Consider the following 27,023-nt stretch of genomic DNA (forward strand, 5'->3'; position numbering starts at 1 on the left):
AGGCTTTCGAAATAGTGAAATGCCATGTTGACCTCAATATTTTCAAAACAAATTATATGAAAAGGTTATGAAATTAACAAGAATGTGATAAAATATGTAATAAAAATGGAGCTCAACATTTGATCGTAGAAATCCGTTTGTTTCCCCAATACCAAGATGGCGGTAAAGTTAAAAAGACAGGAAGTTGACTTCGAGAATAGATATAGATATAGATATTCAATAGTTTCCTAATTATAGTTACAGAAATTAAATGGATCAACTTTTTTTAACTTTTTTTTTTATTACAGGGGGTATAGTATAATCGTGCATGATATTTGTTTCACCTTGTTTGTAATCATATATTGTTGAGGGGATCTCACATGATATCATTACATTTTGACTTGTCCTCTCGGATTCCATTATTAGGTCTAGGACCATGCTAGCGTTCACACAGCGTTCCATCCTGTTTTGTTCATGCATATATAATAATATTATTTAGTACACGCTCTGAGTATCAACCGATAGATGGCAGCACTGCACTAACTGTGCCCAGTCTGCTGCCGGAGTGTCCCTAAGAGAAGAAGACAGGCCGTGGGGAGAACATGGCGCAGGGTCAGTGAGCGAGGAGGAGGAGGAGGACGCAGATCTTCTGAAGGGAATCTAATAATCCTGTGGATGTTTTCTGGAGATCATGCTGCAATCCTGAAATGAAAAGTGTGAAATGATATCACTCGCGAAACTGTGGATAACAACAACTATCACCGCCCCATTGATGAATCAGAGAAGAACGGGCCCCAGGAATACCTGCTATTGCATTCATAAACACTTCTTTAGGACTCACAGCCCCTGAGCTTTGTTTTGGATTCGCACAAACATCGCTTTTTCGTTTCGACACACAGGTGTGGCGGGACGACAATGGCTGAGGAAAGTAAAAGGACCATAGAACAACCCCTGCTGGGAGTTGACAGACTTAGAGAGCAACACGAGAAGGTAAAGTGTGTTATAATAAACATACACGCAGCAGCACGCGGTGTTCCTGCAGCAGCAAGGACTGTTAACAAATTATTAATGATGCCATGTCATGAGCACGTTTAGGGCTTGTTTTTGCATTAGCTAGATATTATCAACGCGTGTATTGCACTGACGTCAACGTGCTCATTAATAGGTAAATCATCTGCTCATTGCCATCCATTTTCTAGAAGCTTCCCTCTTCCTCGCAACCATGCAGTCACATGTTCAGTTGTTGTTTATTATGTTGGCTGTGTGGGGGTGTGTGCCGTGCGTTGCATTGCAGATGAGTGTGAGATACTGTAAGTTAGCTAGTAAAGGTTTCTGCAGACGACCCTAGCTGCCCGTCGTCTGGTCAGGATGTCGTCCACATGTCACCATGGACACAGCTGTAGTAGTTGGGAGGAGCAACAATGTCGCCCGACCCCCGACCTGTGTCACGTTACACGTGTGTGTGATCACATTGATTGATTGATTGATTGAAAAGTTTATTAACAGATTGCAGAATGGGTACAGTACAGTACAGCTCAATACATACAATTGTTAAGAGGATGCAGACCTGAGAAAGACTTTCGTCTTGTTTCCATCAGGGTCCCCCATTTTCAATTCATCATATGACACACATGACATACAGCTAGACAGTACTGCTACATCTATACATTTATGACACACATGACTCTGTGACAACAACCATAGATATATATAGACTGTCAACCTCGACTTTCTCATCCTCACTGTGAGAAAGAAGATTATCTTTATCATGTACAGTAGACTAACAAGAAACTAAGGTATCAGAAAGCACCAATGAGATGAGGTATTCTCTCTGCAGTGATGGCAAAACATGCCCTGCACGGGTATTTCCCACACAGCCTGTATATTTATTGGCAATCATTACTCAACAGTTCTGTTTTCTACTATTCATGTTGACTTCTAGACGGTTTGTTTAGTCTTAGGTCCACTACTACTATACCTCACTTTGTTGTTGTTGTTGTTGTTGTTGTTGTTGTTGTTGTTGTTGTTGTTGTCATATAGTCTTAAATCGTATTGGCCATTGAAACCAGTGGTCAATTAGGTACTTGACAGTTTGTCTTCAACAATTTTTAAAGGAACACGCCGACATGATGGGAAATGCACTTGACTGAACAAATGAATGGAAGCAGATACGGACCACTAGCCAAAACTCTGGGATAGGTTTTTTTGGCCAACAGCTAGGCTAGCTAGGCAAATTTGTGCTAAGCTAGGCTAGTTTGCAGCCGGACAGCTTTCCACTGAAAGCGTGAAGAGGAAATTGGTATCTATCTTCTAGTCTGACTGGAGACAAGATGAGCGCATTTCCCATAATGTTGGTGTGTTCCTTTAAGAAGTCATATCTCCCATTCCTGTGCCCCAGGACACCCAAGTCAGCGCTTGTGAACATGAACCACTTCCTCCTAAAGCTAGAAATCAGAAAGCAGAACCCCTGGGTTCTGTGACATCACCCGAGTACAAAACATGACAACAACAGAAGGCTTAAATGTTTGAGTTGTCGCACCTAAACAAGGTTTTGATTGATTGATAACTTTATTAACAGGTTGCAGAATGGGTACAATACAGACCAGGCTCAATACAAAACAACTGCTAAGAGGATGCGGACCAGAAAAATACTTTCGTCTTGTTTACATCAGAGTCCCCCATTTTCAATTCATCAGGACATTTATGACATACAAGACATACAGATATACAGAACTGTGTAGTAAAAGAGATCATAAAACACATGGATCCGAAGGGGAAGAATTAAGAAACTGTACATGGGGGGGGGGGGGGGGGGGGTTTGGACATTTGGACATTTACAGGGGCCAGTTTCTAATTGCAGCCATCCGTAGGTGCTCTTTAAGAGCGGTTTTGAAGGAGGGTAGGGAATGGATTCACATTCCTTCACGGTTGTGGGTAGGGCGTTCCAGATTATTGTGGCATAATTGCGAAACGTGTTTAGGTTCATAATATCATAATATCGCTAACCAGTCTGAACCAAAATATAGGCCTAAACTTTATTAGGTGTGAGGGCTTCTCACAAAGTCAGTTCCTCATTCACAGCACTGTATGAGACAACTTGTACATCCAGGTGGCATCACACATTTAAGGTGATATCTAGTTTTGGAGAGTGGTGCATGTTCATAATATGACTGACTGAACTGTCCTGGCACGCAGGAATATCATACACGAATGGCTCTCCCCTTTTAAAATCCATAGGGAAATAGTGTTTTTAACTATTCCTGTCTCAACAACAGGTGGTGAGAGACTGTGACGGTGGGATTCAGCACTGGTGAGTCTGGTCAAAGCCTCGTTTAATAGCCTAGATGAGCTCCTTACGCCATATATACAGCAATATAGTGACTGCCTCGACCAATGCACCTAGTAGTGAATTGATAGTTGCTTGCTACCACCAATGTTTCCTTCCAAGTTCCTTTTTCGGTTATATTTGCGGTGACGGAAAGCCAGAACAAGTAAGAGAGTCGAGCAATAGAAAGATGTGTGAGCGAAATGCAATCCATCAAGCACTTAAACATGATGGTATGATCAGCGTGGAGAATCTGCACGGTAGGCTGTCATAAATATTCCTGAGTGTGAAAGGGTAGCCATGTGCACTCTGTGCTACAGGGACTGTATGTTTGTCACATTGGGAAATTACTGTTTGTTCACCATCTCTGTTTTCATGACCACATGCTTCTGATCCACTTGGCGCACTATGACAAAATACTGTCCTACGTCAGCTAAACAACTCAGGTGTTGGGCATTATTTCGTCATAGTGTGCATGCGCCAAGTTGAGTTATTATAGCCTACAATTAGAAGTGTGTGTGTGGTCCCAAAAAACGTAGAGCTGGTGAACAAAGTAACACTTAATTATCGACTACAAACTTTGACAATTTTTGGGGAAAGGAGGCTTTGTCCACGGTGAGATTTTGGCGAAGATTGGAATAGATTAAATGCCGCCAGGCGAGTCTCTCCCGTTTTCTGAGTGAACCGGTTCCCAACTCTGTATACTGAGGCCCAAATGTTGGCGTGTTCCTTTAACAATGCGATGTCTCTCTGGAGGGGATGATGATGAAGTTCTCTTCTCCTCTTTTGATCTTTCAGGAGGAAGGTAGCGGGCGACTATGAAGCCCTAGACGAGCGACTCAAAACACTGCCGGATCAGCTGTCCTATGACATCATGGTACGTGTGAAGTTCATTTGTATGAATTCTCAATTGACGGTCTGTCTCAAAGGGTTTCTCAGGCCCACGCTACAATGGAGCGACTATTCCAGCGGTTCCAGGGGGCAGCGGTGGCCTAAAGGTTAGAGAAGCAGGTTTGTGACCGGAAGGTCGCCAGTTCGATCCCCCGGACCGGCAGGAAAAATCTGGGTTGGGGAAGTGAATGAATAATCTCTCTCCCATACCCTTAACACCAACCGCTGAAGTGCCATTGAGCAAGGCACTAAACCCCCAACTGCTCCAGTGGAGTTGCTCAGTGGCCAATGGTTTCGGACTGTGGTTGTACTGGGCATCTCCCAGGTGTGAAGGGAACTGTGTGAATGTGAAGCAGGGCGTAGCTGAAAAAGAGCATCCGTGCTCAGCGAACCTACCCTGGGTAAATAAAGGTTAAATTAAAAAGAAAAATTCCCACAAAACCTTAATAGGAGAAATTAAAACTGAGGAAATCCCACTGTAAGCCTTAGGGCAGGCAGGGACTACAGATGAAAACTAGCTCATTAGCTAATTCTGGCACATTTACATTGATGTGGAAACTGAAGATGTTGATTAATGTGCACTGTCCCTGGGTAAAAAATACATAAATAACTTAATTTAACTTAGTGCTCAATTCAGATTGATTGCCCAGATCTGGTTTGTTTGGCTGTTGACATTATGTCTTAAATGGTGCATTTATATTGCATTTTTATCCAAAACGCTTTACAATTTGTTCCTCACATTTCACCAATTCACTCACACATTCACACACACATTCACACACCGACGGTGGAGGCAACCATGCAAGGAGCCAACCAGCTCATCGGGAGCAGTTAGGGGTTAAGTGTCTTGCTCAAGGACACTTTGACATGAATCGAACGGGGAACCTCCGTATTACCAGACGACTGCTCTACCTCCCGATCCACTGTCGCCAATGTGGCCAATACCAGATTACAGTGTGAACTGGTCACTCCACTGGTCATACGCCCCCTCAAGATTGGCTTGTACAGAAGTGTCGCCCCAAATAAATACAAGGTAAACACCTCCCTCTCCCTCCACTGACCACCTCCATCACAGCCGTCCTCCACTTTTGTATTCACAGAGTGACTCCCGCCAGCACAGAATCGTGACGAATGTCAGTCTAGACTGGAGTGACGTAAAAATCCCATGAATTGCGATATCATCATCAACCTTTATTTATTCTCGAAATTACAATTGAGGTCACCCTCATTTTCAATGTAGTCGAGACTTTACAGACATTTCAATGCACAAATTTCTACAATATAACAATAATAAATTATCCGGCAGATATGACTGTTCAGACTGAGGTCGCATTGCAAAAAAAATAAAATCAGACCTCTATCTGATTTAGGACCACATTATGAAAGCGGCCCGAATCAGAATTGAAACTATCAGATTCCATGTGATCTGTGCTGTTCACACTGTTGTGAAAACCCAGTCACATTATGAGCAAAGAGTCAGATTTGGGCCATTTTCTCCTGTAGTCTGAACGTAGCCAAGAGGCACCCCCCCCCCCCCCCCACACACACACACACTTTATGAACAGTATCTTTGTTTGTTTTTATAGGTGTGCGCGTGTGTGTGTGTGTGTGTGTGTGTGTGTTGGACTGCACTGCACTGGGTTCCATTGTTTACTACAACCTTGAGAGAGCATGTGGTCATTCATCGAGCTTGGCTGACAAAGTCAGCTGTGCAGGTGCTGGTCGTTAAACCACTTGGAGAGCTGCTATTGTTTTGACCGGTCCACATTCTTACTTTTTGGTTTCTGTTCTCCCTCCCTGCTCTCGTAAACCAACATTCTGTCACCTGCTTTTGTCATGTTAAACTCTCCTTCTGCCTCGCTGTGCTGTGTGACAGGTGCCGTTCGGCCCTCTGGCCTTCATGCCGGGAAAGCTGGTGCACACCAACGAGGTCACAGTGTTGCTGGGCGACAACTGGTTTGCCAAGTGCTCTGCGAAGCAGGCCCAGAAGATGGTCGACCACAGGATGAAATGTGAGTTTGTTGTTTGCTTGTTTGTAGCAGCCGCGCCTCATTCCGTTGTATTCTTATTATTTTAGGTTGTTTTATTTGTTTATTTGACGGGGATAGTACACATTAATCAACGTCTCTGTAAATGTGCCAGTTAGCCACAGGGGCACGTTTTCATCTGTAGTCTCTTCACCAGAGTCAGACATCCATTTGTGCTAAGCTAGGCTAGCTTGCAGCCAGATAGCTTTCTACTGAGCGCACAGAGAGGTAATTGGTATCTATCTTCTATTCTTCTTGTCTGACTCTGGAGAAGACGGTACACGCGTTTCCAATAATGTTGGCGTGTTCCTTTTAAAGGATAAGGCCAGTGTAATTAGAGTTATTTTTTTTATATTGTCAACATAGCCTACAAAAAGACTTTCTTCTACTTACAAGTATGGTCTATCTGGTCTGCTGTACCTTTTTAGATTCGGTCAGTATAATTCATCACTGCAATGAACGTGAGCATCATATTTTCTGCCCGGAATTACTGTATGGAGTGACGGCGATCGCCTTGGAAGTGGTTCCAGTTCAGGCCGGCTGGAGGCGACCGCTGTCTCTTCATACAGGAACTCCGGGCAATGATACTCATTTTCATGGCAATGGTGAATTATACTGACCAAAAAAATAAAAGCACACTTATGCGACTTCTTGTAATGTTTTTTGGGGGGGGAAACAATGGAGTTTGATGACTTCTGGAAATGAGCTACAATTACATTTACATTTTGTCATTTAGCTGACGCTTTTATCCAAAGTTTTGTACGACAAGTCAGCAGGAAGGGTACAACTCTATCAGCTGAGTAACAATGATGATCAAAGTGTTGAGTGCTACAGTGTCGTTAGTATATTAGGACAAGTGCATGACAGTAAGGTTAGTTAGGGTTATACATATTTTTTTAGCTACACTTGTAAGTACAACAAATGCATTGTTGGTTTTAAATTACATCACCTTCAACATCATTGTAGACATCACGTCCCACATTGTAGCAGTTCACCCCAAAAAACAACAATAATAATTAATGGGGGTGTACTTTGATAGAAAGTAGCTCCTACATGAAACTGCTGCCAACAAGGCCTGTGGATTATCTTGAGTAACTGGGTCATGACTTCTCGAATGAGTCATTGTTTTTTTATTTAGTTTAGACGGTTAAAAGGGTTAACCTTATGTAGTGTGGCAGTGAAAGGGTTAACCATTTGCTAGTGTGGTAGTGAAAGGATTAAATAAGTGCGTGCCATTCAGCTCATACTGGAGTGACGTCAAAGATCTCTATGGCATGGCAGATATCTCCAAATCTGAGCCAAGCACACCGAAACTATCCGGATGGATAGATGGCACTCTGGGTAAAAAAATTATAATAATAATAATATGTATAATATATATATTTATTTTTTATATTTTCTATTTTGGGTGAACTGGTCCTTGCACCTACAATTATGATCACTGAGTTTCAAAGTTCTAAAGCGGATGCCTTCTAGTCACTCCAACCCAGTCATCCATGATTTGGTGTTTGGTGATTTTGAAATGCCTCAGTCATGTGTTATGGATATATTAGTCATATTATTGGGCACGAGCACAAGTGTTCATCGCTATCGCTTAGACTGAATTCAATACAAGTTTGTTCCCTGACACAATTACAATTTTTAGTAACATGAGATTAGCTTTTTATTCCTTTCCAGATAAATGCAGGTCATAATGAACCAGTTATGTTCATGTTATGTTGTCTCGGAACCCATTTGCCATCGTCCCTTTTGGGCGGTGACGGCCAATGTTTCGGCACTTTCCAGTGTGGCTGCTGGTTGCCGGCTTCTTCCGATTCCCAATAGACTTCAGACTTCGTCAAGACTTCCTCTTCAGACTTCGTCAAGACTTCCTCTTCCATGTGTCAGTAAATAGTTTACAGTCCGATTAGCAACCAACCAAGACTTGAAGTCTTTCAAAGACCATTGTGTAATTAGTTTCTTTTCTTACACAAGTCGAAGCTTTTCTCCACACTGTTTACCTGTGTGCAACCAAAGCATGGTCCTGCAGAAAGCAACCCAATACGCTTCCCATATCAAAATCTTGTCCCTTGCCTACAGATTGTGCATTCGTGCGGATGTCTGTTTATTTATAGAGATTAGTTAGAAAGTTTGAAAGAGAGAGAGTCTGGAAGAAGACAAATCGGCTTCTAAATATGAACGTGGATTATGAAGCTCTCAGTCAAATTCTGTTATTTGGACATGTCCCATGGTTGTACACGTTTCCCAACCGACCAAATGGACTTGGAATTTATGCTCGGACTCCGGGGAATCATTGAAATTATATTGAACACGGTTGTCCTTCCTCAACACTACACATTCCCGTCCAGCAGAGGGCGGTGTCTTCCCAGTTCTGGATGTCTGTAAAAGATTCATGAAAAAAAGAGAATGAAAAAATGGCTGAAGAAACAATTTGGCCACTGTAAGTCTTTCCATCATGCGCCACATTAAGACGAAAACAAAAAAAAAGATTTATCACTAATATAGTTTAGTATCTGCGGTTTACACGGATGAAATTAAAACCATGCATTTCAGGGCTTTTCTAGTGGGTGTTTTATGTCTTAAACGGCTGTCATTTATGTTAGGATTTAGTGCATTTAAGACAAGATCGGTTATGGACACTTTATTAGGCAATGAAAAGTTGTCGGGCACAATGGCCCTATTCAGGATTTGCTGCGCTGCAAAATCATTGGTAATGTTAAAAGCTACCATTGCCTGCGACAAAGCCACTGGAACGGAACAGCCTCACCTTTCTTCTTTTATCATTACTTTATAGTCCTGTTTTGTGACTCCTGTCCATCACATCTCATTGTTCCACTCGGCGAGAGAGGCCTTTCAGGTGTTTTGTATTAGTAGCCATATTGATCCCGCAATGGAAAATAGGCTGAAAGGCCACATGGCGAGACAATACACAGAACGCGTCGCAATCAGAAGACAATCACGCACGGTCAACATCTGTAATATATTATTTATTACGCAAAGAGTTAAAATAAATCAACGTGCCTGTGCTACTGAGGAAGCCACGTCAAGAGTGTTTCTAGTAGCTCCCATCGTGAGTGTAGGTGCTTCCTCTAGTGCAGGGGTAGGCAACCCTAGGCACGCGTGCCTGCATAGGCACGCGGGGGCATTTGCATAGGCACAGGGGGCAGCATTAAAAAAATAAATGTTTTTTTTTGCTTTGAAATATTATAGTGAACTATTTTGCACTGTTGTCGCATTTATCTTGTTGAAATCCTCCCACAGGTTCTTTTTACTTCCACATATTTAATTGAGACCCTTTATTTGTTTATTATTTCAATTTAGCTGGAAATACATTGCTACATCATTCAGTAACATTTGCAGAGCCTTATAACAAAAACATTATTACGGTCACCATTGTGACCAGTGGGATTAATCAACAAATTGTATTATTTATTTGTCTATTTCATTGAACATTGCACATGTTAAAAGCCATTTTTTTACTCAAAATGTGAGTATTACCAAGTCAACTTGTGTTCTTAAAACAATGACAATAAACATAGTTTTATTAGGTTGAAATAATGTGGTTGTGTACTTATTTTTCTGTTAACGTATTATGGATTGAAAACTGAACCTTAATGCACAGTAACTGAACTCAATATTTTTAAGTTCTGGTAACTAATAATTTTTTTTTTTACAATGTAGTCTTGCGATCAATCAAAACGTATTTACACGATATACCTCACATTCACCCTCCATTCACATCCTGGTGTTCTCCTGGTGTTCTCCATTAGGCTTCTAGGTGGAGCTATGACAGCACACGTACAGTACACACACCGATGGTGTGTGATGTGTCCAAAAATGAATGGGCAAATGTGAGTGAAATGGTCGCACTGTATGCAGCTGTTTGTCTGCATTGCATCCCCCCCCCCCCAACTCAGATTTAGGGTTGATACAACCATCATAATAATATTGTTAATAATAACAATAATGATGTAATAATGTAAAAATTATCATTAAAAAGACCTGATTATGAAAAAAAAAATACGATGCATGGAATATTGTTGAGGCACACTAGTTACAACTATATTTCAAACAGGCACTCCATGTCAAAAAGGTTGCTGACCCCTGCTCTAGTGTGTCTAGCCGCCATGTCTGTGCTCCCTCCTGCAAACGGTTCATTCCGGGCCTGAAAATCTCGTATCAAGTCAAATGGGCCTAAGTAACGATCTCTGATGTGAACATTATTAGAGTGTTTAGTGAAGCAGAAACATGCTGCCACAGCCCTGTCCTCCCTACGCCCCCACATCCTTCTCCCCCCTCCCTTCCTCTCCTCTCTTCTCTCCCTTCCTCTCCTCTCTTCTCTCCTCTCTCCTCTCCCCGCTTCTCTCCCCTCCTCACCTCATCTCTCCACCTTCTTACCTCTCCTCTCCGCTACCCTCCTTTCCTCTCCTCTCCCTCCCTCCCCCCTCTCCGCTTCTCTCTCCTCTCTTCTCCCCTCCTCTTCTCTCCTCTCCTGTCCCCCCCTCTCCTCTGCTCTCCTCTTCATTCCCCTCTCTTCTCTAATATCCTTACCTCTCCTCTCCTCTCTCTCTCCCCTCTCATTCTCCTCTCCTCTCTCTTCTCTTCTCCTCTCCCCTCTCTTCTCCTCCTCCCTATCCTCCTCTCCTCTTTCCTCTCCTCTCTTCTCTCTCCTCCTCTCTCCTCTCCTCTCCTCTCTTCTCTCTCCTCTCCTCTCCTCTCTTCTCCTCTCTTCTCTCTCCTCTCTCCCCTCCTTTCTTCTCTCTCCTTCTCTTCTCTTCTCTTCTCTTCTCTTCTCTTCTCTTCTCTTCTCTTCTCTTCTCTTCTCTTCTCTTCTCTTCTCTTCTCTTTCCTCTCCTCTCCTCTCCTCTCCTCTCCTCTCCTCTCCTCTCTCTCCTCTCTCTCCTCTCATCTCCTCTCTCCTCTCCTCTCTCCTCTCCTCTCTCTCCTCATCTCCTCTCTCATCCTCTCTCCTCTCCTCTCTCCTCTCCTCTCTCTCATCCTCTCTCCTCTCCTCTCTCCTCTCTCATCCCCTCTCCTCTCCTCTTCTCCTCTCCTCTCCTCTCTCCTCTCCTCCCTCTGACCCGGTCCATCCTGCTCTTCCAGAGTTAAGTGCTGTAATACAAACAGAGCTGGCTGAGATGTGTCAGGCAGTGGTTGAGTTGTCAGGTCTTCTGTGTTTGACCTTTCCCCACTTGCAGTCGACGCGCTGACTGGAGGGGCTCGCGATCGCCATGGCAACCGGGGCCCTGCGCTGCCATTAGTAAAAGGGCTTAATTGTTGTGAAGATTTAATGATCCGGAGTAGCATCGAGAGCACAAGATATTATGAACTGTTTGTGTCGTCGGTTTTTCTCCCCCTTTTTTTGGCAGCCCATTTGGTATTTTAACTCTTTCCCCGCCAGGCTTGTCTCACTTCCTTCTTTATGTATTATTCAGTCACATCAATATCTCTGTCTTAATTTTTGTATTCATATTTTATTGCACATTGCACCCCCCCCCCCCCCCCCCAACCCGCTCTCTATTTATGATCCATAATGAATTTTGTCAGTCATGTCTCCCACACGCGTGTGTTGTGACGGCTGCGTTCCCCCGCCCCTGTGTCTGCAGACGTGAAGAGCGAGCTGGACGACCTGGTCAAGACGAGGAAGAACTTCCAAGCCAGAGTCGAGTTCGCCAAGGACCTACGAAACGCATCGGGCGTAAGTTGCCGTGACTACGTTCACACTGCAAGCCTTAGTGCTCAATTCTGATTTAATGCTCAAATCAGATTTCTTTGTTTGGCTGTTCACATTATTATTATTATCATTTATTAAAAAAATTATGTGGCCACTATCAGATTTCCAGTGAGAACTGGTCACGCTCCCTGAATTAACTCGCATGCACGAACAATAACGAAGATAATAAAAGTTGCATGAATTCCGAGATGACTGTTCAAACTGAGGTCGCAAGAAATCGGACCACGTATGAAAGTGGCCCAAATCAGAATAGAAAAGATCAGATTTGCACTGTTCACACTGAGAAGAACAGACCACACACACACACACAGTCGCATATGAGCAAAAAAGATAATCGGATTTGGCAAACAAGGCGTTAGACAGTACGGTGTATCGACGCAGTGTGTGAAGACGAACCCATCGCTCGTCCTTTTCTCTGCAGAAGGACGGCGACTACGTTGACATCAGAGAAGAGGTTGTGAGCAACGCCGCCGCTGCCGCTGTCGTCACCAAAGGTATTTGAATTTATCCTTTTCCATTACCTCCCTGTGAATTATGAAGCCTTAAACTAGGACTATAACTCTAACATGAAGAGGAGAAGAGCCGCTTTAACTCCTCGCTGCTCACGTCAGTCACTGCAGCAGCACATGTACACAGGAAGATGGTCTCGTCTCGACTCAAATAGGTTTTTTCCAAATGAATTCCCTTAATTTCATGGTTTCTTTTATATATTTATATATATATATATATATAAGATAAGATAAGACATTCCTATATTGATCCCCTTGGGAATTTATAATTATTTTCTTCTCTTGGTGCATTTTGACAGGAAAGCAGAGAGTGGCCCACAAACCCAACTCCATGCCCAAGCTGGATACTTTGGTGAAGGAGGAGGAGAATGTAGGAGGAGGAGGAGGAGAGGGGGGAGGAGAGGGGGGAGGAGTGCTGTCAGAGGAGGAGCTGTGGGCCAGGTTGGATGATATGGAGACACGGGAGGAGCAGGACGATGAACAAGACCGGTACACACACACACACACACACACACACACACACACACACACACACACACACACACACACACACGTAAGACGAGAGGTGCGTTCAACAAGGCATTATGTTTGCAAACATTCGCCAGCGGTACGGCGAGGTAGTCGCTCGGCAAACAAAGATGACATCACAGCTACCGGAGTCCCATAGGACGGCTGTGTCATGCCTATTATTCCACTGTTTGTTCAAGTTGTTGCTGTTTTTTGTTGTAGCCTTGCCTTCTTTTTGAATAGCCTAGCCGGCATTAGCGGCGCCATCCATCAATGACCGCAAATAAAAGGACAAGTCTTTCTCTTGCATGAATTAGCCGGCCTACTGATGCGGGCCAGACAGGGCATTCATCCAAGAGGAAGGCTGGGTTTTGACAGCGAGTCGGTCTGCTCACATGAAGACTGCTGCTCCAAGTTCATGTTTTAAGAGATGTAAGATAATTATTCTGATGACGCTTTTAGCCTGCGTAATTTAAACGCATACCAGAATAAGAAGGAGAATAATATGAATAACACTAGAAGCACCATAGGCCTAAGCCAGAGAGTTGAGATTCTAAAAATGAAATGACTCTTGCCCCATGAATCCAACGGTATCCTCCTTTCATGACTTCTCCTAAACAATTAGGATTTAAATGCCAGCGCTTTCTCACAAAAAAAGAAGAAAAAAAAAATTGAAATATTTGCAGACATGTTTACCGTCTTTTTGTCACTCAAACGCCCCCTTTCCTGCCACTGCGCATTGGTACCCAGAGGTGTGAATGGCTTTCCTCCAGAGTACAGATCAACAAATCATGCAATGATTACCACTGGACATTAAAATTGCTCACTTACGTTAACTAGTGTGGTGATGAAGATGAGGAGGAGGAGGAGGGTAGCGTCTTATCTTCACGTGTCTTCAAAACAACACAGGTACACAATCTTTTAAAAGCATGGGAACAGGGTGAACAAGCCAGTGGCCGTCCTCACATTATTCTCCGAGACAACCAGCCCGACTTCTTATGCAAAAACAAATACACACGTCGGAGACTATAGTAGGCCTAACTGATCCCCACAATTTATGAAGCGTGATATGTCGCTCCTCGCGCTTGTATGCGAGCGAATCAAGTGTGTGAAAAACCAGGATTATATACTGTAGACTGCTGCTACTCGGAAAAGTACAATCGAAACATAATGGCAGATGAACATCATTCCCGTCGATCATACTTATTCAAAAACACGCCTGTTGGGACACAATGACGACCGCTGAATAAAGTGCAAGGCAACGTCGGGTACCTGCAAATAATTCAATAGTGTAATTTTATGGTTGAAGAAAAGATGGTGTGCGGCATAGACTATATAGTAATAGCTTCACAGTCAGGCCACGAGGTTTTGACGTGGCTTTGCATGTGTTTAAATACTATAGAGGGGGAGAGATGGCAGTGAATAAATTTGGGTGGCGTCGCAGTCATGTAAGATGGATATACTCTTCACTCACCTGAGAAAAGGCATCAGACCTTTAACACAGTGGAAGAGGTGTCGTGTAATGGGCTCCTAATGCTCCCCTCAGAAGATGACGGCCACACAGTCCCATAGGACCCTGTTCACAATGGAAGAAGCGGAGCACGAATACAAATATTATGGACAAAAAATCTAGCGTTTTTCAAATCAAACTGAGCTAAATCGCAAATATTTGGTTAAAAAAATTATTTTCCAAGTGGTAACGTTGAAAGTAAACAGTGTTTACTGCCAACAATCTAACCTTTATTTATTCCCAAAGACAATTGAGGTCAACCTCATTTTCAATGTCGTCGAGACTCTACAGACATTTCAATGCACACATTTCTACAATATACCGTAACAATAATAAATATTAATAACTATATAGTACTTTTCACACATGGACCGCAGTCCAGAGTGCACCACAGCAATTAGTATAACATGAACATAGGCATAAAATCATGGTGGGAGGGAACTGGTGGGAGGGAGTGGGGGGGGGGGGGGGAAGAACCAAAATGGATGATTCTCTGTTTGACACTGACCATATCCTGTATGTATCCATGCTGGTTGAAAATGAAAATAAAATTATAAAAAAAAAAAATAATAATAATAGTAACACGGTATATATAGTAGTAGCTCACTGCTCCAGAGTCCATGCAGTTTTTTTTTTAGTAATTAAGTGTTAGACAGTCCTAACAGTTCTCCAGCCGTTAGTTCTCCAACTATTGGCAGCAGTCCATGCCTACGGTTGTGGAGCCTGATGGCCACACGATTTGTCGGGGGGGGGGGGGTTCTCATAGAGGGGATGGGAGGGGTTTTCTACGTAGGACCAGAATTTCAGCTGGAATGAATGGGAGTCAATTAGCCTGACAAATCTCAACATCTGTAATGGACACACACACTCACTCACTCACTCACTCACTCACTCGCACGCACGCACGCACGCACACACACACACACACACACACACACACACACACACACACACACACAGTTTGCCTCTGTGTCATTGGTTCTCACAGGAATTGCATGGAAAAGCTGACACAATACATTTTTCTTCTGTCAGAATGTCTGACACCGCCGACACAAACGGCGAGGACACCACCACGTCCTCTTCCTCAGAGGAGGAGAAAGAGGGAGAGGACAGTGATCCTGTGAACGGACCGAGGGGGAACCCGGCCTGGACCCCCGTCCCTCACAACGGCCGGGTCAACGGCACCGCTCAGCGTGGCGTAGGCAGGATAGAGGAGGAAGATGAAGAGGAGGGGGAGGATGAAGATGCCAACTGTTTGCCCACCATCTATTTCTCTCACACAGTGGAGCCCAAGAAGGTTAGTGTCACCGGCAGTCGCTTGAGATTCTCACGTTGGCCTGTTGGGAGGTGGTGAAGAGGCTCACAAGCTATGGACTTTCACGTCAGGGACCCGGGCTGGACCAGAATCCATTTGACACCCAAAGTCCACTTGATTTGAGTTGGGCTGTCGACGAATATTTTATAGTATAATTAATAATCGACTTGTAAATTTCTTTTTTTTATTTTAAATAAAAAGAACGTTGCATACAAACAACAAAACATACATTAGATTGGGAAAATGTATATTCTATTGTGAAAAGAAAACAGTCCCCAGCTGTCTCCCTCTCGAGGGAGGGCCTGAATGCACTGCATGACGGACAGGAGACAAGCAACGTCACTTTCATTGAGCAGAGCTGATGAAGGTGCCACTAGTAACAACAACCGCAAGGCGTGACGGCAGAGTTCAGAACCCAACTCGGCCGTGAAGACAGTGATTTTGAAATACTTCAGATTTTGATCACCTTGAGACAAAATTGTATGCTATAGCTATGTAGACTACAGCTGGCCTACCTCTTTTTTTATGCTAACACATATATGGGGAGTTCTCAAGTCAGGAATGCAAGTAGCCTACTTTTCTGTTTTTTGAATAGCACTTTCATCATCCCTCAGGGTAACACCTCTAGATATTGAATATCTTTTTATTTCCCGTTTCATGTCAGGGAAAAGATGCACACCACCACACCGTGCTCTGAGGCGTGTTACTGTGTATGAATGTCCGTTCTATATACTGTAAACTTTCATTCATTTGATCTTGCTCTGAGAGACGGCTTGTTCTCAATCTAGCACCAATTCCTCCTCACGCACAGGGAGAGAGAGATTTATTGTCAGTACAGTACAGTACAGTACCCACGAAAAAAAGTTTGGCATCCAACCAAAATGCAAATGTGCTGTAAAGTGCAATAGTGATATACAATGTATGTACAGGTGGTTAAACTGGGTATAACATGTATAAATGAGTACTACTGAGTATAGTGCTGATCAGATGTTAGATCATAGTATTACAATGATAAGTATAAAGACACTATGGTAGTAGTCATACTGGTCAGTAGCGTAACTAGTAAGAGTAGGTAATGGATATGTATAGATATAGTATCTACAGATATGTAAAAAAGACAGATGAATATATATACGGTAAGGATAAATATATATATACACATATTATACAGTATATACAGCATTATTGTACATGCTATCATACTGAGTTATGTGTTATATACAGGTGTATAAGTAGGTATATGGAAGGATTGTATGCAGGTATATTCAGACAGATGTGCATATATATATGTGGTAAATATATAAATGTATATATACAGAACTATTGTAGTTCCAGTTAAGAGTTATCCCTATCCTAAAGGAAAAGGAACATCAGTATTTCAGTATTATTATGTACATAAGACATAATAAGACCACATAAGTGGTCAAATTAGTCTACTATGTGAATTATATTATGCATTTTAGATTATCTGCAAATGTCTGCCAAGCTTGTTCTCTCAATTTAGATGCTTTGGCATGTTTTATGTTTCACCATATGGATTACTTTCATTCCTCACATCCTTCCATTAATACCTGCTCCTCCGAGAGAAAGTGGGTGGTCTTTCGTTTCGCGGCTTTTGCCATAATGCTGCCATCAGCCAATCACGTTAATTGTTCATCGTGGTTTCGTCTCGTCTACTCGCGTTCCCTTTATGCCAGGAACGGGAGCGAGCGGTTATCCTGGATGATTGAATCCACGCTTGTCTAATCAATTCCGCACCTGCGTTCGAGGAACTGACTTAGCCAGATGCATATTGGCAAAATAATGTGATACCGCGGACATCATATTGTTATGTTGGACTAGTTAACTGAAGTATGAGGAACGGGGGCCCGCTTTCCTCCCATACCTCTTGCGTCTCGACACCCCAGGCAAATGTAAACAAAAAAGGGTGTGACAAAAATAAAAATAACGCACGATTAACGTTTTTAAAATAAAAAAATCATTTTTATTTTTTTTTCACTTTTTCTCCTCCTGTTTTTCTGTGTTTTTCTCCCCATCCCAATTTAGTCATGGCAATTCCCCCCTCCCCTTCCTGGTCGTTGCTCGCATGTGCCCCCCACTGGTCGGCCGAATTCGATACCAGTGTCTCTCGCGTTGGTGACAAGCGATTAGTCTGCTGCGCCACCCAGGCGCTAAATAAAATAATTTGTTATTTTTTTTAACTTTTTTTTGTATTATTGATACTCTCATTGATACTATGTTTGTTTCTGACTCAGAGAGAGAGAGAGAGAGAGAGAGGTGCGAGTCCTCAGCCCTTGTGTGGGTGAATGTAACAAGTTTCTAACGTTTTCTTTCCCCTATTATTTCATGCACACTTTATTCATATATTATATTATTTTCTTTTAAGTTATTTTGTGCATCACTCTGTTTTGAATTTGATGCAAATTTGCAATGCATGATGGTCATCCTTTTGTGTTAAATGGCTGCATAAAGCAAGCATTTGTTGACTCATGTTGATAGGAGTATTAAAACTTGAAAAATGTCCGTTTAAGGTAGATTTAGAACAGATAAAAAAATATGCGATTAATTTGAGATTAATCGCAAGTTAACTATGGACAATCATGCGATTAATCAGATTAAATATTTTAATCGATTGACAGCCTTACAAATAATACTTAAATGCATGTACACACAGATAAATTCTCATGAGCAAAATATGTGAATATTTGTATTTTAACTTTTTAAAAGTTCATGTGTTTAGGAACTCTAGAAGCACGCCACAAATAAAGCTGATTTATTATCTCAGTCATAACTTCACACATATCTCAACTATGAAGAGTCTTGTAGAAATGTATTTAGTTTGAGAGTTATTGGGTTAAAATGTTAAAGGGGAACTATTTTATTATTTCTTTCACTATTTGGGCACTTTTACACAATTCCTGTGAGTATGGAACACCTCTGTAATATATATTATTTTTTTATTCATTGTTTTGTATTTCTAATCAAGTCCTCAAAAACAGCATTTTTCTACCTCAAGATCTCGAGCCGTTTTGAGGCTGGGCTCCAACCACTGTGTGCAGCTCATCATGTACCTCGCCATTATCATGCAGCGGTGTCTCTCTGACATCACAAATCATCACATTTTCAGATGACTCAGTTCAGTGAGGGTGAATATTGTGAGAGGAGAATTGGAAGAATGCGCCAATATGAGAATTAGAGACATAGATCATATTAATATAAGTTCACATAGCTAGGAAACAATGCTAAACACTCAAAAAGGCCATTTATAAGATAGTTCCCCTTTAATGATGTGTGGTGTTATTATGATGTATATTATTTCTGGAAGTAATAAATACATCTCTGACATGATGAAAATAAGTCACTGATTAAAAAGTAAAACAATATATATATTTTCCAATTTTTTTTTAAAGATCGACACACATATATATACATGTATATTCAGCAATCATTAAAAAAAAGTCTTCAAATCAAATTTGACATTTGTCTTCCTTTCCTTCTTTTTTACCCCCCCCCCCTCTTAGTGCAGTCTATTTCCCCTCTCGCCACACTACTTTAATTCAATAACTCTCGACTCTAACCAAATTCATTTGTACAAGACATTCAAACAAAGACTGATTGTTTGAAACCTGATGATGGTCTAAGGACCGAAACGTTGTTTTTGTTTGTTTTTAATTAATTTGATTGCAAGTAAAATTATATTGTGCAGGAGTTCTCTCTTCTCTGACCTAGTTTACTTATAAAAAATATATATATATAAAAAAAAATAGGGAAAAAAGTTAGATTTCTGTGTAAGATCAAGCTGATAATGACATCTTTTCACAGCCTTTTTTTTAATGTCTTTGGTTCACATTTACCCAGGGTGCCATGCATTGACGGGGCGCTGTATGTCTTTTTTTGGCGTCTTTCTTTTTAATCTATTTAACACAGTCGTCGTTCTTTCACTGTCTTCCCTCCTTGGCGTCGCTCACCTCTCTCTCTTGTCTTTCACCTCCAGGTGAGAATCAACACGGGAAAGAACACCATGTTGAAGTTCAGCGAACGGAAAGAACAGAAGGACATTTCGAAGAGGAAAAAGAAGAATGGCCAGACCAACGGTCTCCACGAGCTGCACAAGATCACGACGCCCACCGATCTCTACAGGTAAACACACTGTGTGCAAAGCCTCGTCTGCTTCTGCTAGAGTTGCCCTCTTGTTACGCGGAAAACAGACAAAGGTCCATAAAGAAGCAAGATGACACGTTGCGAGCCGCGCCCCTGGGATGAAAATGGAACAGTTCCTGTCTCCAAAGTGGGCGGTGTTTTTATAAAAAGGCGCTATAAAAAAAACTGACTGTCTCAAACAAACTTTCTGGATCTACAGGAAAACTCGAATTCACAATGCTGTTTTTTCTGACGCTATGCCGGCGCAAATAGCTCTGAAACAGTTTGATATTCACAGAGGAGGCACAACGGGTGAAATGAGGTGGTAACTGCGTTCCATCAGCATTGTGTCCGGTGCTATTTGCGCATATTTAAATGAGGTAATATGGGCGGAACATGTTCCCCTTTCTATGCAAATGAGCCTCGTCCAAAAACACTCAATTCAAATTGCACCGCGCAGTTAAAGCAACGCTGTTGGCGTCTTCAGAGATCTGGTGGTAACTAAGCGCATCTATAAAGGGGCGTCATTGCCAGCGTCTCGGGTGATCATGGCAGCAGTAATCGTTGCCAGGCGAAGGCATGTAATGCCAGGAGTGCTCGTGAAAGAATATTTCTAATGAGAATATCACTTTTTGATTTAGGCGATACCGAAATCAACCGGAGACACAGGTTGCCAGTGCCACCCCAAGCCATCCTTGATCTACTCGATGAAATCAAGGATGATATTGAGCCAGCCACCCACAGATCCCATGCAATGTTTGCCAACTTTGCCAACTGACATGTGGTTTCTTTGTTAGTGGGAAGACTGGCATTGCCTGCTGTTTTATTGTAATTTGGTGTGAGCCGGCAGACAAGTGCTGCGTGCGACATGGAAAAATATGAGTGATTTTGCACAAGCTCCCACGCGTGCGCCTGTATTCCGCGCAATAATATTCACATTGTCCCGTGGGATTATGCCCCCCCCCCCCCCCCCCGATATTAATTGAGGGGTGGATTTGCGGTGATGGAGAAATTAATCAGAATCAGAAAGGTCTTTATTGCCAAGTAGTTTTCACATACAAGGAATTTGCTTTGGTCATTTTCGGACAGACATTAACACTTTCAGTGCCCAGCAGGGGGTGCACATTTAGTGCTTGAATGCCCACCATCCACTTCAATGTTAGCATTAATATCGCCTAATCTATGTTTTAAATTATGGCTATGTGTCTAATCTGCCCGTTGCTTATCAATGACTCATTTCCAGTCAACATTGTCGAAGCGGATTGTTTTTTTATCAGTTAATTTTCGTTTTATAGCATTTTGAAACGCCCTCGTTTTCACAAAAAAAAAAAAAGATTCCATGATAATCGCCCTGTACTGTAATATTCTAGAACGTTGTCATTTTTCGGCCTATTTATGAATCGTTTTCAAATAAACGCTAGATTATCGATAGTATATGTGTACGTGTGCACGCTGGTGCCGCGCGCTGAAAATCGATTCGCTCAGTTCCTGATAGTTCTTACAGTAAAACATCCATATCACATTATAGGGGAAAAGCTTATATCTCCGTGAAAACGGGTCTGATTATCCTAAGACTGGTAAAATAGAATCCTTACCTGAGATCAGATGGTATCCAAATGGATTATTCCAATTCCTGATCGCCATTCCAAAAATCAATCCTTTTATTGATCCAACGTGTATACTGTAAAACACATATTACACGCTGTGCTGAGGGTCCAGAATGAATCTGATCGGCTCCGGTTACATGCGTGAGAAGTAAAATGTGGATTCCGGAGTTTTTTTTTCTCATCCATTTTCATCGAATCCAATCCAAAAGGGTGCATTACCATCTGGGAGACGATAGGGGGTGATTTTTTCATATCTGAGCGCCTGGCGGGGCAGGTTTACCAACGGTAGACTCGGTTGATGAAATATGAATTCAGATCGCTAATAAAAAAAATAAAACAAGAATTCTCGTGATGGGCATTCAACCCGCGGGCTGATAACCCGAGATATCTCGTGATGGGCATTCAAAGTGTTAACACACAGATAATACAATAAAGAGGTGGAGTAAAATGAAATGAAATATGAACTAAGTTAAGCACAATATAATATAATACAACTATGAAATTAAATATAGGCCAGGGCTGGACAACTGTAAATAAAGAGGGATTAAATGGGATATAAACTAAATTAAATATAGCACAGAGAGGAAACTGGTGTCTATCTTCTAATTTTCCAAAATGCTACCGTGTTCCTTTAAGTAAGCCTTGTGTAGCTCACGTGCCACATCACAGGAAGTGAGAACCACTCAGTTTCTCTCTCGGTCGGATCCCTCACGATTATTCACGCTGTACAGCCAGGCGGAGACGAGCACTCGTCTGAATCCGCTGGCCGGGCAGACCAAACTGACGCCTTTTGTAAAGCCAGTTCTCAATCAGTCAATCAATGAATGGATCAATCGATTTCTCAGGTTGTTCGTGGACGTGAAGAACGGGGAGCTGGTGCCCAGGAAGTCCATCCTGAAGTCGCGCAGCCGGGAGAACAGCGTGTGCAGCGACACCAGCGAGGGCAGCGCCGCCGACTTCGAGGAGCGCCGGATGTTCGGCCGCGGCTGCAGCAGCCACGACGACGCCACGCCCAGCGACACCAGCGACGGCATCACGGAGGAGGACAGTCCCACGGCCGTCCCGCTGCACCCCGCCACGCGGTTTGAGGTACAAAAAAGGGCTTTTTAAGGTGCCTTGCTCAAGGTCACTTTGATGGATGCGTTTGCGGTTTTCAGGAACGGTCCCTCTTAAACCGCCGGGTCCCTCCTTTGTTCCATCTTGCCGTCACCTAGCTTGACTTTAACCCTCTCACTACCACACTACCAAAGGGTTAACCCTTTCACGGCGACAATACAGAAGGTTAACCCTTTCACTACCACACTACAGAAGGTTAACAGTCTGTAGTGTGGTAGTGAAAGGGTTAGAGTATTGTTTACTTCATCGTCTTCAGCTGGTGCCGTTTATTTAGCTCTTTTTAATAATGACAGTATAAGTACGCTTTTTTGTAGCTATAACCTGGGGAGGCAGTGGCCTAGAGTGGGGCGACAGTGGCTCGGGAGGTAGAGCAGTCGTCTGTCTGGTAATCCGGAGGTTCCCGGTTAGATTCCCGCTCCTCCCGGGGCAGAGTGTCGAGGTGTCCTTGAGCAAGACACTTAACCCCTAACTGCTCCCGATGAGCAGGTTGGCACCTTGCATGGTTGACGTCGGTGTGTGAGTGAATGGGTAAAATGTAAGGAATAAATTCTAAAGCGCTTTGGAAGCGCAGCGCTATATACCGGTAAATGCACCATTTACCATTTAGAGCTAGAGTGGCTGACCAGTCAAAGTTGCCAGTTCAATCCCCGGCACAGGGAGGAGGGTGTATTGCTCCGCTGCACTGCGGGCGACTCTGAACTCTCTGAAGAAACACATGTGTCTTGTTTATGTGTAACTAGGAAGAAAATGCGGAAATACACGTTTTAACCCTTTCACTACCACACTACAGAAGGTTAACCTTTCCACTACCACACTACAGACCGTTAACCGTCTGTAGTGTGGTAGTGAACGGGTTAACCTTCTGTAGTGTGGTTGTGAAAGGGTTAACCTTCTGTATTGTCGCAGTGAAAGGGTTAACCCTTTGGTAGTGTGGTAGTGAAAGGGTTAATCAAGTCTAGTGTTCTTTATTAATCCCCTTCGGGGTAATTCAGGTGTCATGGCAACATGGGGAAGGAGGGGGGGGGGGGGTTCAAGCTGAAAAGATAACAATATAAATAGTAATAATAATAGAGCAGAACATAGTAATAGTAATAGCGTTGTGTAAAGTGTAATCTTCCTCCTTGCTTGACGATGTGCCACGTGGCAAACTGACCTCATAACCGGGTTCCTCTCCGGTTTGTCCCTCCAGGCCTTTTCGGGCACCGTGGTGGAGAAGGACCCCATGCCTTCCAGTGTCCCTCATCTCTCCATCTCCCCGCCCGCTCTACCCACGATACCGGAGAGGAGACAGGAGGAGGTGGCCCCTGAGGTGGCCCCCGAGGTGGCCCCGCCCCAGGAGCCCCAGGGGGAGCCCCCGAAGAGGGTGTCAAAGTTCAAGGCTGCCCGGCTGCAGCAGAAGTGAGCGAGCGGGTCTCCAGGGTCCCACACCGGCTCCCTTTTTTTAAAACTCCTTTTCTTTCCTTTTTCTACAACCAACAAAGCTGGACAAACGTATATTTTTTTTTTTCTTTGGCTCCTTCTCGATTCTTCCTCGCCTCCTTTTCATTTGTTCTCCTTTGTTGCCACTTGCATGCACACCTTTCCTACTATCGTACAGTATACGATTATTCTGTTGGAAACTTTATTATTTAGAAAGCAAGTCTGTTTACCTCTTTACCATCAGCCTTGTTTCACCACCTTCAGTTCTTCCCACCCGAGACACCGAAAGCACATCCGATTCAGAAATATATTTACTGTAGTTTATTGAGCTCTTCTGCTCCTCCTTATATACCGGCACTGAGCACTAGTCCTCACCGCCTAGGTGCTTGTTTCGTGGTGGTCGCTCTGGTGTCTGAGTCTTTTTTTATTGTACTGTGACAAGGCCAGTGTCTTAAAGGTAGAATCTGTAAAGCCGTCAAAAAAACGGCAACCTCTCTAGTAGGCAGTTTAGTAACTTCTTATACTGTGAATGTCTCCAGACCTCTCTTGGCAGAGCCTGAGGTGTGGCCAGCAATAGTGACTCCTCCCGCTATCCCCACTGAACTCCAACCCAAACATCAGACAAAAAACTCAAACTGTAAAACAAAAGCGCAGGTACCGCATTGTCATCTTTAGCCTAGAGGTCTCTGTTTGATGACATTACAGATTCTAGCTTTAACTATCTAGCTGTTTCTACTGCTAGTCTGCAGCTGTTTTTACCGCTAGTCTGCTGATCCATGATATCGCCTGCTGTAGTGAGACGACACGCTTCGCCATCTTTCAATTAATTTGCTGCCTTCTTGTTGCTTTTGCAAGATTGAAATACTTATTACAAGATTATTCTACAGGGTCAGGTGCTTATAGCGTTCATTTTCTCTTCCTCTGACCCGACTGTTGAATGTATTGTTTGTCCACCCTTGTGACCAGCTTTATGTTTAAAATTATTATTATTTAAAAATAATAATAATAAAGAAAAAAAGGAAAAACAATTATATTGTTAACTGAAAGGAAAATAAATAATTTTGCCTACAATTGTTTGTTTTCTTCTCAAGGTTTTCTTTTGTAAAATGTTGTTTCTTTAAGTCAAATGTGAGAAAGTCGCAAGGTTCAAGGTATTCCGGCAAAGATAAAGAATGATATCTCCAGTTTTGCCTATTTTTAGCCGACATGTCTGTCCTCAAATTCTACATATTTCATGACCCTGGAGGCCAGACTAAACCATTAAACGTGTGTATTAAAAAAGAAATGCATGTCCATCAATGTGAAGTACTTTCTTTCCATTTCAGAAACATTTACTTTTTGGAGACATGCATTGTTTTTTTTAACAGGACACTGATTTCAGAACAGTTGATATTTGAAAGCTCTTGTTCACCAGGACCACATGAGCACTGACTACGAGTAGAACCAGCTTGGATGTATGCCGACATGGATCCATTCATACAAAGGTATGGATTTTTACTACACTGTCATCTATGAAATAATACATATAAAACATTTTTATAAAAAATTTACTATTAAAAAAGTTGAAGAAAACAGACCATTTGGAATTAAATAAGAGTAGACAATAGAGTCCTGTGTAGTTCTATCTTCCAACATGGCTGCCTGTAACAGCAACCATTGTTTTTGTACATAGCAATGCAAGAGAAAACATACGGTTATCTATATAACCATAGTTATGTGAGTAATAGCGAGCGCTCTGCGCTCTACTGGAATATATCCTCATCTCTATATACTACAACCCCTAATATCACGGGGTCAAGGGCAAAAACCCAACCCCGTGGCAAGGCCGTAGCAGCGGAGCGCGAAGGAGGACCCAGCCCCAGGAAGGGACTGGACCCCCCCGGAAAAGGGGACCTGGTGAGGCCAACGACACCGCAGCATCGAGACCCCACCAGGCGGTCACTAGTGACACCACCCACCTACATCGCCAGCGTATCGGACAGGGCCCATCCAAGAGCAGGCCCTTCCCCCCTACAGCTCGCCGCCCTGAAGCACTCAAGAGGCTACACCCACAGCGGGACCAGGCAGCGCACCGGGGAGACAACCCCCAAAGAGGTTGATCCCTCAATCCAGGTAACGGGTCAAAAAGACTCGACCTGAGCCTGGAGCACTGCGGACTAGACAGGCGCCAAAGGGGTCTGCTGAACCTCTACAAAAAAAACCCGACCCCCGACCCGAAAAAGCACAAGTCCCTCAGGGTACCAGAACAGCAGATCTGCTCCCCGGCGGACAACGGGTTAACTGACCTGGTCCGGCGCGACCAGAACCAGTCCCGTGTCCTATCGCGCCGCCATCCCCAGTCCCAAGAGTGGGGGTATGTACGCGTGTCGATCTAAAACATCACAGAGGGCACCACCAAGCCGCGCCCGGTGGCCCACCCCAAGGGCGTGAGACCCCTCCACCAATGCTTTGATCTATTCCGTTATCTCCCACCAGAGAAGAACGAGAATTCATCCAGACTAACCTAGTACACTGGGGCTCGGAAGAGACAACTCCATCCTAGTTGCCCCATAAAAACGCCCTTTCAATGATGAGCAACCAAGGCGCGCAAGCCCATACGTGGTTCCACACAGAAGCACCCAGGGCCAGCACTATGTACACATCGAGACCCAAAACATATCAATGGTAATTCTAACAAGAACCCAGATAATGTTCCCTCCAAGCCGCCTGGGAGAGCGGCAGGAAGCTGGCCAAGACACAGATATGGGTCCCATATGACGCGTCCGAGGGAAAACACCCCTGTCAACCCTGCCCTATAAAGAGAGGAGACGGGGAACCCCAAGAGAGAGACTTCCCACGTGAGTAATAATTGAAAAGATATATGCAACATTGAGCTACGTGTCCAAAAAGATTCATGTAACAATTGGACTAAGACTCTGAGGTGGAGGCTCTGAAACTCTTGAGG

The 27,023-nt window shown here is 43.3% G+C and overlaps 1 protein-coding gene across 1 annotated transcript; it reads left to right on the plus strand.

Moving 5' to 3' along the window:
* The first annotated feature begins 580 nt into the window (after positions 1-580).
* uri1 (URI1 prefoldin like chaperone) lies at positions 581-25,312 on the plus strand. The gene is made up of 11 exons (XM_084334366.1): positions 581-969; positions 3,255-3,289; positions 4,103-4,181; positions 6,072-6,207; positions 11,829-11,920; positions 12,378-12,450; positions 12,765-12,954; positions 15,515-15,779; positions 19,792-19,937; positions 22,390-22,633; positions 23,850-25,312. Exons 1-11 carry the CDS (start codon positions 895-897, stop codon positions 24,060-24,062), a joined length of 1,548 nt encoding a protein of 515 aa, XP_084190492.1. The 5' UTR covers positions 581-894; the 3' UTR covers positions 24,063-25,312.
* Positions 25,313-27,023: the final 1,711 nt, after the last annotated feature.

The sequence above is a fragment of the Notolepis coatsorum genome, assembly GCF_963971535.1.
Source record: "Notolepis coatsorum genome assembly, chromosome: 18".
Lineage (NCBI taxonomy): Eukaryota > Metazoa > Chordata > Actinopteri > Aulopiformes > Paralepididae > Notolepis > Notolepis coatsorum.

Bases quoted from the DNA above. Each gene is read 5' to 3' on its own strand.
- uri1 (XM_084334366.1), top strand. From the start codon at position 895: ATGGCTGAGGAAAGTAAAAGGACCATAGAACAACCCCTGCTGGGAGTT. The intron at 3,290-4,102 runs GTGAGTCTGGTC...TTGATCTTTCAG, and splicing joins GACGGTGGGATTCAGCACTG to GAGGAAGGTAGCGGGCGACT. The intron at 15,780-19,791 runs GTTAGTGTCACC...TTTCACCTCCAG, and splicing joins ACACAGTGGAGCCCAAGAAG to GTGAGAATCAACACGGGAAA.